At 34.2% G+C, this 14,559-nt stretch overlaps 1 protein-coding gene across 2 annotated transcripts in view; it reads left to right on the forward strand.

The window, feature by feature from the left end:
* The window catches only part of LOC134527377 (DNA topoisomerase I, mitochondrial), a 275,543-nt gene that overhangs the window by 127,582 nt on the left and 133,402 nt on the right, over positions 1-14,559 (forward strand). For both annotated transcript variants that reach the window (XM_063360011.1, XM_063360012.1), the window contains exon 7: positions 181-479. In XM_063360011.1, the coding sequence (XP_063216081.1) occupies positions 181-479 (299 nt within the window). The remainder of the gene's footprint in view (positions 1-180; positions 480-14,559) is intronic.

Below are 14,559 nucleotides of genomic sequence, written 5' to 3' on the forward strand. Positions count from 1 at the left end.
GAATGGTTTCTTGTCGTAGGCCGCAATGACTCATTTCCTATGTGTCTCCATATTGCTGTTTACAAAATGTATGCCATGTATAAAAATGACTATATTATTAGGCAACATTTATTTTGCCTATATTTTGATGACAGATTTTTGTTTGTGTGATGGTTTTACAATTTGGGGTATGTGTTGCAGCCAAGTCCAAGGAGGGAATCAGTAGTAAAGATAAGAAAGTGGAGGTGGTGGCGAGTCAAGAGGCGACACAGCCTGAAGAGGATGTGTCCATGAAGTTAGATGTCGACGAAGAAGATTCTCAGAGACTGGTAATCAAGGAAGAGCCCATGGACATAGAAGATGTCAGCTTCTACAACATTTCTGCATTTAGTCGCCCCAGTATAGATGCTGGGAGCTTAAGGAAAGAAGAGGATGTGCACATAAAGAGAGAAAATCCACACATGAAGAGTGAAGAAGACACAGAGGATGACACTCCACTGGTAATATTCTGTTCTGTGTTGTTTTCATAATGCATTGTCAGCAATCCTATGTTGGCATCACATTTATCCAGGAAGCATATTAATAATATTTGGTTGTGTACACACTAAGATGTGTATATCAAGCTAGTTGCTCAAATATGTTCCGTATGATTACTAATTGCAAAGTTAGGTTCATACCCTACTTTACAACGTTCCACTAAAATTTGGCTCGATAAAGGTGGAATTCATAGTTCTTATACAATCATTTCTTGAAACAAGCATCGCTTGTTTATGTATTAAAGTACTGTTTTTAATCCATAGTTCCTAAACCAAGTATTATTTCTTTGCCAACCTTGAGGTAGTGCTTTATCAAGTAATGGTTTCTCAAGTTTTGCGTATTATGAGTAATAAACCAATCCCTCACTTAGCATATCTTCAGATTGCGCAAATTCATTTAGCACAATATTAATTTTCCTGCCCCAGTATTCGATGGTACGCTTATAAAGATAAATGGTGTGACATATTTATCATTGAGTGTTATTGTACGCATTTATATTCCATGAAGAATATTTCCCTACACATTTTGGAACACATAAGTAAATTAGTCTTGCTATTTATGGAGACCAGTGCTTAATACACAATTTCGGATAACACAAACAATTTTAGGAACGCATTAGTCGTGCTAAGTGAGGGATTGGTGTAGTCACAAAATAAGTAATACTTGTTTCCTAAGAATTCACAGTTGAAAAATAAGTAGTACTTTTTACTCAAGAATTCACAGTCAATAAAAAAGTGCTTATTAGGATTGTCCTTCATCAAGTATGGGCTGTAGTTGTCTTCATTGTGCGGTGATGAGGGCATTTAGATTGTATATGATGATTGTCGTTTAAATAAACCTTTTTTTTAAATGTTTTTTTGGAAAACATTGAATGATTTGGAAAATATTTATGACAAATTATTTCACTATGATTTTTACATAATGGAGAAAGTAAATGTTAATTTTAAATAACATGCATTACAAACAAAAAAAATAAAGTAGCCTAACTGTATTTATTTATTTTTTTTTCCAAGTTTGCTCATCTATGATTATTTTTTTAGACATAAAAATCTTAACATAACATTTTTTAACCAAATGATCAATAGTTTCTGAAATTTGTTTTCATCAAATAATATAAAAAATATTAAATACACTGGACAAGCCTAACCAAACCATTTTTTTTTTATATTAGTAACCAACTAGTAATACAGTTTCTCTTAAAGTGTAAATACACTTGGCTCAATATAAGACCAATAGTATTTACTTGTGAAAGATATAACTATAAACCTTTTAAAATAATGTACAGCTTTATTCAATTAATTTTAAAGTCAAGGTCATTTACTTTTAAATTAATTATAAAGTTTTAATTGGTATTAAAATTACTAATGGGTTGGTCCCCAGTTCTCGGATCTGCCAGTTCTCTGCAAATTAACTGGCACCAAAAACAGTAAATATAATGTCGGTACAATACCGGTACCACAGAAATCATAACGGCTAAACCTTTCCCAGAAAAAATACAATAGACTCCCGGTAAAACACCGCAGTATATCGCCAGTTATCAACATGCACACGTCTTTTTAATGTCACTTTAAACCCCATGTGACAACTGAATGGTTTGTAGATCTTTGAAAATTTCAGGTGACACTGACAAAGGGCAGTCTCCACTTCCCGCCTTGTGCTCACCGCTGGCCCGCTCAGATGGAAAGTTAAAGCCAGTAGGAAGTGTCAGCACGCAAACAGAATTCTTTGTACCTAGATCCCAAACCTTTTTTGTTCCTCTTTTCACTAAAAGTCAGGGATGATCTTTTCAACCAAAAGTAGACCTATAGAAAAATGACACAGGATCAATATACTTTTAAAAAATATAATAAAAAAACACGATTTAAAGTTGTCTAACACTGATAAACTGTAGGTATTACCTAACATTTGCAGCTTTACATCACTTCTAACTAGAGACTCAGAAAGACCACGACTCATGAATTTGCGAATAATCACCAAACACTGTTGATAGTAGAAAATGTTTTTTAATGAAAGTTAATTATGATTTAAAAGGTATTTTGACTTGAGATTCACTCGCGAACTTATTTGTAAATGGTTTTATCACAAATTTTCATATCTATGCTTGAATATCCACAAATTTTTAATTACTTAATTTTCTTTAATCATAAAACAAATAGGTGTTAATGCCTGGTAATAATGGTATGCTGAACCATATATATAGTACAGTACACCAGTTAATATGGTACACTATAGGGATTCAGTGTTACAAATTATTGTATGCTATACCAAAAATTATGGCACTGAACAGCAGATTATTACTGTAGTGCATGAGTGGCAGTGGCATTATATTAAATTAAATTTTTAGATTAGATATGTTTCACTGGCAGTTGGGCTTTTGCCCATTATATTTATCTCTATTTCAGACAACTAGCATTTGAAAAATTAAATATTTTACTTGGTCATTGTATTTTATTGTCATAAAGTGTATCAAAATAAACTCCCTTCACTGGTGTAGGGCAGATGCTGCCTTCGAGCAGGAAGAAAAGATAACCAGTTATCTTGCAACCCCCCCCCCCCCCCCCCTACACCCCTTGCACTCATTCGTCCAGCGCTGACTGGCCGAGTTTATTTCTCCTCACTTCCATTCCCTACTCCAATAGGATGTTTTTTCCTTCATGTGTCCCCTTCTGACATGCCTGACAGCCTCAGCACTTTCACTCCAGTTCCAGCACAGATTTTCTAGCCAAATGATTGGATGACAATAATAATTCCAGTTTTTTGAGGGGTTAGGTTTTGCAAGACAAGGAATCCTTTCATTATTTCATGGATATAATTATTTACTTGCCTTTATTAAGTATTTATTAAATAAGTATTAAAATTAGCTTCTCTGAAAATATTTTTAGTATAGAGTATGAGTGGGATTAATATTTTTAATATATATAATTGCGTGTAGTGCAACGAGAAACAACTGTGCTACTTCGAGCTAGGTGGCTTGTTTGTGGTCTATTTATGGTTAGGTAGGGTGCTTATGAGTCATGATAAATAAACATGCTATTTATTAGGTCATACTGTATCTTTGGTGTGTCTTGAAATTGGTTGGAGGGTAACCTTAAACTGAGAATCGGGACAAGGGAACCAATTTTTAAGAACCGGAACTGAACTGAGAACCAAGTCAAGGGAACCAATTTTTAAGGACCGGAACTGAACTGAGAACATTGAAAAAAGTTTAACTGACATATTACTAATTAAAATATATATTTAAAAAAATATTATCATTTGTAATAATAGCCTAACACTCATCCAATTGAAAATAAAAAATAAAATTAATATAATGCATGACCTATGCCTAATTCACACGTGTGTTCACACTAAGCAAGTCTGATGTATTCACACTGTGCAAGTCCGACATGCTAATGACTACGTTACTGTACACAATGTTCATAATCCTTGTTATGAAGGAATGAGTACAGTAGAACCTCGATGATACGTTCCCGTTTCATACATTTTCCCGGTTAATACGCCGATTAATTTTGGTCCCGCCGAAAGTACTATATTTACAATGGTTTACTTTCCCGGAACATACACTTATAAAATCATTCGTTTCCCGTTTCATACTTTTTTACGGAGCGGAAAAGTCCTAAAATTCACACATTGTTTTGTTATATTCCTGCTGATAACTACGTTTTAATGCTTTTATTTTGAAAAACGTTCATTGTTTACCTTTGCAAACGTAAGAAAATAACTTCATTGCACCATAGATATGGATAGTATCAGGAAGACTGTGCACTTCGCTAGTAGCATCTATGGCCAGCACCAGGCGAGACTAGTGGCGCAAACTAGCAATGATAATGAAAATGGTGCTTGCGCTTTACCAAGGTACGGATCTCATATTTTGTGCCTTCATTAATCTTTGAACTGAATATACCCGTTTGTTTATGTTTACGATCGGATTGTTTTGTATTTTACGTTTCTCAAGTTAAATTTTTATTGAAAATTGTTCTGTTGCATAAAGTTGTTTGTAAAATGAAACAAACAAGCAATAATTTCTGATTTTCTTATTAGAATAGCCTAATTTTTTTTATTTCTAATTTAGGCTTGGTGACTGTTCCCCCCTCCAAGAAAGGACTTCATAACATTTTGTAAGGCCACTTTTTCTCATGCCAGCTTTACTTGATTATGGACTGTATTTTACATTTCTGGTGGTTTTATTATATGTGTATATAATGATGAATTCATATCTTTCATTAATATAATGCAATTATTTACACATTATGTATTTCAGTTTAATCTGACATTGTGCTGGTATGCTAGACTGAAAAAAATTTGCATTATTGACATTCCCTTTTCATACACTTTCCCACATCATACACCATTTTCGTGCCCTCCATTGAAAAGTGTATGACAGGGGTTCTACTGTAATTCATTATAAACAATATTTCATTGACTAAAGAGACAATATTTTATTACATTATACATGTATAAAGAATGTGCAATATGTTTACATTGGTGTAAAACTTAATACGCCTGTTACAATGGTTATCAGTACTGCATGCTATAATGGCAGTGTGCCTCGCTCCATGAAGCAAGGAGCGGCCCAGGAACCAGTTTAATGTGCAGTGGCAACTGTCGAGCCTTGGATGTTTATGTAGGTATGGAGAAGCTTGCAGGAAATAATTTAATAACCGATACTTTAGCAATACTCTTCCACATGAAGCAGGGTTAACAACCGTGTTCAGTGCAGCTACTTAATAAAATGTGAAATGGAACATGATGTAAGTAGTGCTTCATTGACCTTTTAATCCAGGATCCAGGGTCTATTTTTTGCAATTGATCACTATCAAGCTAATTTTCCGTGAGTAGCTTCATTTTGATAAGATGCCCAACTTTTTCTCTTACAATAATTTTTGATTGCGGTAGCGAACAGGGGTAGCGGGGATAAATTATGTTGATTTGATGATTGTCAAAAATTGATTACTAACTGGTTTTTTTTTTTTTTTTTTTTTTTTTTGTTAAATCTCAAGATAATTATCTGAATTGGAAAAAATATTTGTCCAAAAAATGTATTGTTTAATCAAACTTGTAATGATAACAAGGTCATCAAAAATGATTACTAACCAGCTAATTTTTTTTCGGTTGCTTAGTTTATATTTATATAATTTAACAGTCACATTGTCCTACAATTTGCATGGCACGTTATCCCGGTCCTACGCTCAAAAGTTGTTAATATCACAATACCATTTTTCTCATTACTAACTATAGGACAAAAATATTACATAATAGGTTAGTGTGTTTTCTGTCCAAATGAAACGAGTGTCCTACAAGAAAACAGGTATTTATCATTAATCCGACAAGAATTGTAATTTTTTCGTTTTCCTATTCGTTTCATAACATAAGGTGAAAACATCTTTTTCTAAATTTAAATAACTTTATTTTCCAATAAACTAGGTACAAAAATTTGTGTTTTTTACGTATAATAAAAACTTCATCTTCATCAAATTCATCTGATAAACCATCATCTTCGCTACTGCCATCACTCTCATCTTCATCTCCTTCATTTTCCTCATCTGTGACATCTGAATCTGCAATAACATGGAAAAAATTAAATAAATTGCTGAATAATCAATCAATAAATAACAATAGCATTAATAGCATACCTTGTAAGTCAGTAGACAACTCTTCAAAAGATGGACTTTGGGGACCATCAAACGGTAAAATTCATATTTGCCATCAATTATTGTCCATCCATGATTTTCTGGCAATTTTTTCGTGGGGCACCGCATGTGTGCATTACACCATGCATTGGAGATGAATGCTGTCCTTTTAATTTGTTGCAACAATTCTTGTTTCATTGGTCAGGGTGTCTACAAGTCACGAAAGTCCCGAAAGTCACGAAAAAGTAACAAATTTTGATGCGAGGTCACGAAGTCACTAAAAGTCACGGAATTCGGTACAAGCTCACGAAAAATATTTCTATTGACGTATTTTCACGTGTATTTATTGGACACTAAGTGACTGTGTAATTGGCACAGCTGTATTTTTCTTTCTTTAGTATGGTTTGGCCTGCTATAGAAGAACAAAGTGCTGAAATAACATACCATGAAAGGCAGTGGTGAAATTCAATGCCATGCCAAGCTGATTGTCATGCTATGTTCATTTTCGTTGTTTCGTTTTTTAGGACACAGGCCGTATGAGTCTAGCATTGCCTGATGTATGAAAAGTCTCGTATTTGTACAAGGATTCAGAGGTTTTCAAACCATAGATGTTACAGTATACTACCGTATTTACTCGTATAATCGTCGCCAGCGCATAATCGTCGCACACAAATTTATTGACTGCGACTGAGGTGCGATCGGAACAGCCGTAAACGCAATGGAACAGCCTGCTTTCATGTTGCGTGGCCGTGGGAGGAAGGAATGTGAGTGCAGGCTATCAAATATAGTTTACTTGGAACCAGGCAGAGTGCGCGCGCTGAATGCAATTGGCGACCTATCGATATCCGTACTTGACTACGTGCGCTCACACTATACATGCATCAACATAACCAAACACAGTGGTGACGGAAAAAATGATTGAAAATTTAACTGAAAGAGAATTTACATATCAGAAAACTTTGTATTCATTTTAATTAAATAAATAAATGGTAATTTCTTAACAAATAATTTATTCCAACGTAAAATAAAGACAGTACGGAGAAAATGGCGGGATCGAAACGTTCTATCACATTTAATGAGAAATCTTTGTGTGAGAACGTCATAAACGAGTTTTACATAAAAAAAATTAATGTTTACTCATTGGTCGCACCTAACATTTTTTCATAAAATTTGGTAAAATTGGTGCGACGATTGTGCGAGTAAATACGGTACGTACAACTTGTTACGATAATAATGCTTTCCGCCCTTGCGTCTATTTGTTGTCACACTTGGTAAAAACTTACGTAAATAATATCACTGGGAACTTATCTATGTGGTAAAGTACGGGACTTGGTGTGTGTTATAAAATAACTCAAAATGTGTTTTTGTTTACGTGTTCGTGATCTTTATTTGCATATACATTGGCGAAAATCGAAGAAATGTGATAGTGCCGCAAATTATGTTCAGATGTGTGCTTAACCTGTTTGCGATTTCGAAATAAAAAAAAAATCTAGCTCAATGGATAAACGGAAGTTTGTGAGAAATGAACCTTAATTTGTGTTATAGAACTTTAAGTTGGTTTTTCACTAAATTGGACTTGAACCACAGGTTTCTCTATAATGTAAATAGGCCAGTTGGCTCTTAAGGTTGAATTAAAATGCCAGAGAAGTGTAGTTTTCAAGAAAGTTGGTATGACCAACCGTTTGCAAGTACGTGGACAATGTGGTTAAGGCAAGTTGAAAGTGACAAATTCATAGCTCATTGCAGTACTTGTAGGACAGATTTTGATGTTTTTCATGCAGGGGTCAACTCGGTAAAAGTACATGAAAAAGGGAAACGTCACACGCAGTTAGTGGCTGGCTTTCTTTCTGCTAAACAGTCGAGAATAAATTTCTCCAGTAAACTATCCTTAAACACAGAACAGAGAGACACAGCATGGTATCAAGATGATTTATCCAAACCAAGTACATCTGGCACTTCTGGTGCTTCCACTTTACTGGCCCAGACAAGTACGTCCAGTGCACAGCCTCAATCAAAAACTCTTGATACATTGACCTGTTCATCAGTTGCAGGCACTACTTGTTCCCGTATTTCAGATTGTAAGCCTATTGCAGACATCAAACCATATATTATTAAAATGAAGTTACGAAGGCAGAAATACTCTGGTCTTTAATTTGCGTCATGTGTCACACTTCCAAAAGAAGTGGTGGTAGTACAAGTGATTTGTTTGCTTTGATGTTTGCAGACAGTGCAGTGGCCCAAAATTTCAAAATGCACAAAGATAAATTATCATATGTGATTACTAGAGACATGCAAAAGGTGTGTTTATTTTGTGATGAAAAGTGGTGTTATTTTCCCTTAAAATCGGTGTTATTTTTACCTAAAAGCGGGTTTATTTTTTTTTTTTTTTTAATTTTTGCAATTTCAAGTGTAAGAAATATGAAGAGAACATTGTAATATAATTGCACCATCAGTTGAAATATTATAAATTAAAATTACACAAATATAGGTTAAAAAGACACAAGTTTAAGAACTCAGATTCTAAATTAAGTCAACCCAATAATTTCAGAAGCAAAGTACTTTGACACAACGTTTAACTTTCAAATGAAATAATAGCCATTGTAGCTAAATTTTCTTATTTCAAATTAGTTCTCTTGTCAGTGAGAACATTATTGTATTGTAACAAGAAGCGTTCCGAATCAACGTTTGCACACAACATCCACACTGCTTCTAGGCACCTGTCAGAAAATTAAGGTTGTGAAAGTTTTACAACTTGAAGTGCCTTCACTACATCCACACTATTTCCTTCATTTGTTTCTCAACTATCTGTTTCAACTCTCTAAAACCGGTGATCAGCTCCTGGCGGTCCATTTCTTTCAGAGTAGAAACGTTACACAACTTAGCAAGCAAAATAGGGATCATGTCTGTAATACAAAATATTTTTTTGGATCAAAGGCAGTTAAGGGTTTTCAAAGTCAAGTCTGCTTGTATCTGTAGCCATCAAGCTGGTAAGCTTCACCAGAGATTTTGTAGACACTTGCACTACACTTATTTTCACAGCAGCTGCTTTCGTGGTGTTCATGTGGTCCAAAACTGGTTTTGTTTTGTCAAAAAAATGCACTGCTTCATGTTTTCAAAGTTGCATTGCATCTTGGTAAGCTCGCCATGCAAAATATTAGCATTTGGGTATCTCCAGCCTTCTAGCCTCGTTATTAAAGTATTTTCGGATTTTAAAAAAGTTTTTTTAACACATATCGCCCAACTACATATTTACCCTCGCATATAACCCACGATCACGAAATTCGTGCTCACGAAGTTTGGTGATTGCTTGAGGTTTCGGCATATTTTACACTTTCGAACTTCTGCTGAGAAATATGAAGACGTTTTCTATCACAAACTACAGTTTTTATAAAATAGTTGCACTGTATACAAAATTTTTAAACGAAAATTATCATTCTTAAAAATAAAACGTAATTGTTAAGTCTGTTTACAGTATAAGAGAACAAATTAAAACAGTTTGCATAGTCCATAGTAGATGCAAGATGAACAGTTGAGCGTAATTTATAATTTGGTTCGTGACACAAGCGCTGTAATGCACAAAATGGCCGTACATTACTCTTTGACTCTGTAAACATGCCTTCGAGAGAACGTGAGCGTATTAGTGCACAAGTGCAGTTCGCCAAGAACGCGTCGTATCAAATAAATAATAAAACGTAAACATTGGCAAGTGTAGTCTTTACGTTGATGGTGTTATCAGTGGTGACAACGGCTGTTTATTTACTTTTTTTTAAGTTACCAAACGGCGGGAAAGTGTGGTTATTTGTGGTAAACAGACGTATTTTGCACAAAAAATTCGCTGTATCAGAAATTATGTAAAAGTGAGGTTATTCGCGTTAAAATTCGTTTTATCGTAAATGCGAAATTTGCATGTCCCTAGTGATTACCTATGGACTTAGGCCCTTTTTTCAGAAAAATCTTGTTGATGATGTTAAAATGGTACAGTTTTACACAGTTTCATTTGACAAAAGTTTAAATCAAGTTGCTCAGAAAAGTCAAATGGATCTTGTGTTCGGTACTGGGATCATCTTAAAGGGGAAGTCGGTACACGTTATTTAACATCTGTCTTCCTAAACAGTGCCACTGCAGAGGACTTGGTCAATACATTTATGTTTGGGATCACTAAATGGGGATTGAGTTTACAGAATATCATTGAGATTTCATTAGATGGTCCTAATGTAAATGATGGTGACGAAAGAAAATTATTTTATGTTGCGACACGCTCTCTGTACATTGTGCAAGGGGCTTACAAGACAGCTCATAAAGAATCTGGCTGGAAAGTACACGAGTTTCTTCGTGCTCTGTACCAATATTTCAAGAACTTTCCATCAAGGCGTTCAGCATACACAAAGGTCACTAGCTCTGTACTGTTTCCCTTGAAGTTTTGTCAAATAAGATGGGTGGAAAATTCCATAGTTTTGAAGAGGGCCATGGAGATGTTGCAGTTCCTGAAGAAGTAAGTTGCTGCTATTGCAAAGCATCCACCTGACTGAGAACTTTTTGAAGATAAAATCATTTTTGGCTGATCCATTGCTTTTGCCAAAACTAGAGTTCATGTTGTCAGTTTCCTTGCAGTTGGAACCATTTTTGACTGACTATATTTCAGTCAAATGACCCATTGCTACCTTTTCTGTATGAGGAACTACACTCTTTGGTGTATAGCTTAACTTGTAGGTTTTTCAAGAAGTCTGTTTTAGCTGATTGTAGCAGTGCAACCAAAATGATTGCTCTCAATCCAAAAGATATTGAACTTCTGAAATCTGTACAAAATGTAGACATTGGATTTGGTGCAAAGTCTGCATTAAAGAATTGTAAAGATGTTGAAATCATGCTCTTCAAAAATGAGTGCAAAACATTTCTCCAACATCTTTTTGGCAAACTCTGCCTGAAATGCCCTTTGAAATTTAAAATTGTTAAGGGAGCATCCTGCCTGTCTCCTACTATTACTTCAAGTGAAGTTTTGAGAACTTCTAGGATTAATATTGCACTTGAAGCTTTTGTAGAAAAGAATCAGATTGCAGCATCAGATGCAGACTGTGTCAAGAGAGAGTACCTGCGATTTTGTGAAAACCCAGAAGTCCAAAATGCTGTGAAAAAATTTGACAGGAAAACACAAAAATTAGATACATTCCTTGTCAATCTACATACAGATTCGAGAATGGACAGTAGTAGGTTGATTTCATTTTTCCAGAAAATACTAGTCATGTATCATGGGAATGCTGCAGTAGAAAGAGTCTTCTCTGTCAACAAGGAGTGCCTTGTAGAGAATTTAGAGGAAGACTGTGTGATTTTTTTGTAAAAGTGTCAATTAGTTTAGTCAACAGTACAGAGTAAAAAAAAATCCGAAAAAAAATGTTGCCATTTAGGTCAGTAAAAGTCACTGAAAAGGTCACTAAAAAGTCACTAAAATTGATTTTGTCACTTCTGTAGACACCCTGTTGGTGGCAAGCTGGAATGATCATATCCTAAGTTTTTTTTTTTTTTTAATTGCTTCATTGTCATTTTTTGATTTGTGCCCTTTTTCAAATAACTCATACCGTCCTTCATCAATTTCATTTTTGGTTTTTAATGAATACATTCTGCATACATACTCTTCAGTAGTTCTCACTACCACATTCAATGTTAATGCTGTTATATGTTCACTTCGTAGGAGTTGAATGAAAGCCTCTTGAAAATTTTTATTTTTCTTCAGAATACTAAAAGGTCTCTTTTTTCCTTTGCGAAAGAAAGCAGGATTATAATCGTTCCCAGTAGAAATATGGCAAATATTATCATCAAGCTTGGCATAAATTTCATTTATGTTTAAGTACATTTCTTTTTACTTGTGCTTAAATTGATAATTATTTGAATTTCATATTTTAAGTACTTAAAATTTGTCAACATTATTACTGGTATATCAGAGTCTGTACAATGTATCTGCACATGATAGTTTGTATTAAATTGACAAAAAATATGGTACACAATTTTGGTGTCGGCTTCTTCATGATAACAAGAGAGGTTATAGTCAATGACTCATTTTATTTTCACTAGACACCTCATAAGTGTAACATTGATCATAATTAATTTTAATAGTCTTTCCTGTGATTAATTAATGAATTCATCTCTTGTCCAATCTTCAATTGAAAATTCAGCAAATTTTTCTTGAAAGTTGTTACTCCTCAATAATGTGCAGAAATCTGTGGGACTATTATTGTCTTTACGTATAACGTCGTACTGTGTGTCCTCTTCACCTCTCAAATCATGTTCAAAATCTTTAATACTGGGTTTTTTGTACTTGGTCAAATATAATATGTATTATATGTAAGTATTTTTAGTATATGCTTCGAGATTTTACCATAACTATTTGGAAGGTTCTTTAAAATATGTTATAAAATCCATCAGCTAAGTGAATGTCTGCTTCTGGAGGTTTTACAGATTTGAGGGTCTTGCAAATTGTTCCATGAGTATGACAGTGAAAACAGAATAGGGGCTAAAGGATAACTTAATGCCTTTTCTAGATCAGTTTTATTTTTTAGTGATGCATAAAGTAGACAAGCAAAAACATCTCTTTGTATCTTAACTGCTTTCACTTTTCCATTAATTTTGATTTTTGCGTATTCTTGTACTCAATATTAATTATTTTATTTCTGTTAATGGCTTTATCAAACCTATCTGGAGTTACGCGAGTCTCAGCAATGAAATTCTTGTGTTTTTTTTAGCCCTCGATTTCAACTGATGATAAAAATTTGTATACTTCATCGTTCACCGACTGATCTTTCGATATATTGTAAATATTGTAAAGATGATCTTCTGACAGATCTAATGCAAAAGGGTTGGATTACTGCTTTGTTAGTTGCATCAGTACTTCTAAGTATTTGGTAGATTTATTAATTGTTGACTTTTTTTAACTCTTTTGTAATATCATCTGTTGATTTAATATCACAAAACTCCATCACTCGTACGTAGTGAATGAGTAATTGACCATTTTTGTCTTGCAGAGAACGAGTTTGTAACGTTTATAATTCCAGAAGCTTTAGAAGCAACGTCAGCCTGCATTGTTTGCTCGAGTGTTAAATCAACTGGGATTCTTAAAAATGGTTTCATTGTTCTTCGAATGCCCAAGAAACTCTTTTGACAATCATCAAGCAATCCGGGATGTGTCATTTCAATATTTATCAGCTTATCGCAATTTACAGACATATACCTTGCATAATTATGGTGGTTCATTGGGGGGGGGGAACCATTTGTTATTTTCGGTAAAATGTGTACAAACAAATTGAAGTCACCTATACGAATACTATATTCTAATTGAAGATAATGTTCAACTAATCTTGTGTACATTAAATAAATTTGAGGTGTTTTACCGTGCTTTCCATTTAAAGTTTCTTGTTTTTTATATTCTTCGTATTTATTAAATAATTTTTTTAAATTATCATTGGTTATTTGTGGGTCATCATTCTGTTGTTCATTAAATATTTCTAAGTATTCTTGAATATGTTCCAAGTTGTGATCATGTTGTAAAAACCTTTCCAAATGTAAAATCTGCAGAGCAAGAGAGAGTAGAGGATGAACATTTCTGCACCGATTAAAGTGTTTTCCACTTAAAAAGTGACTGATAGAACCACTGGCCAAAATTTTGCTATCTATAAGAATATTTGTTAACCCTGATCCACTTATAAATTTCCCGATAGCTTTCATGAATGATAACATTATGTGGAAAGGTCCAAATTTAATGAAAAGTTTCTGAAATTCATCCTCAGCACTCTGTATCCGTAAAACAATCTTGGCCATAGCTAAATCGTAAGTAATGCTGAAGAAATTTTTCTGGCATTCCGAAGCGTTTTGCTAACTTCTTCGCATCGTCTCTTTTACAACTGCTGGATCCATGGGTGAATCATTAATTTGGGTTAGATACTCAACCTTTTGAATTCTACTGTCATCTGTTAAACTTTTTGCATTATATCCTACCCACATTGATGTGTTTGAAATTTGTAATTTATGGGAAAGTGCCCATGAAAAATATCTATGTTGAAAATTACTTAAATTTTTTAGATCTTCAGGTGATGATACACTTCTAAGCCAAAATTCTGGACAACTTTGCTTCGCGTTCGGTAAATTTTTTAATGACTCATCCTCAAACGAACGTTTTCTACGGTCAGACAAATCACGGACGTTAATTGATGAACTCTGTCGAGGTTCTGTAGATGCATCATTCCTTTTGATGATGTTCAACTCTTCGTCTATAGGGATATTTTGATAAATGATACCTACTGTATCATGCAAGGTATTTTTACCAGAGCTTGTCCCTACAAATCGGTCATAATTATCCCACGCTACTCCAGATGATTATATAGAAGTTGGATGAATGCCGGAAGGACATAACTGAATGTTAGAAGAA

This window comes from Bacillus rossius, chromosome 1 (genome assembly GCF_032445375.1).
Source record: "Bacillus rossius redtenbacheri isolate Brsri chromosome 1, Brsri_v3, whole genome shotgun sequence".
Classification (NCBI taxonomy): Eukaryota; Metazoa; Arthropoda; class Insecta; order Phasmatodea; family Bacillidae; genus Bacillus; species Bacillus rossius.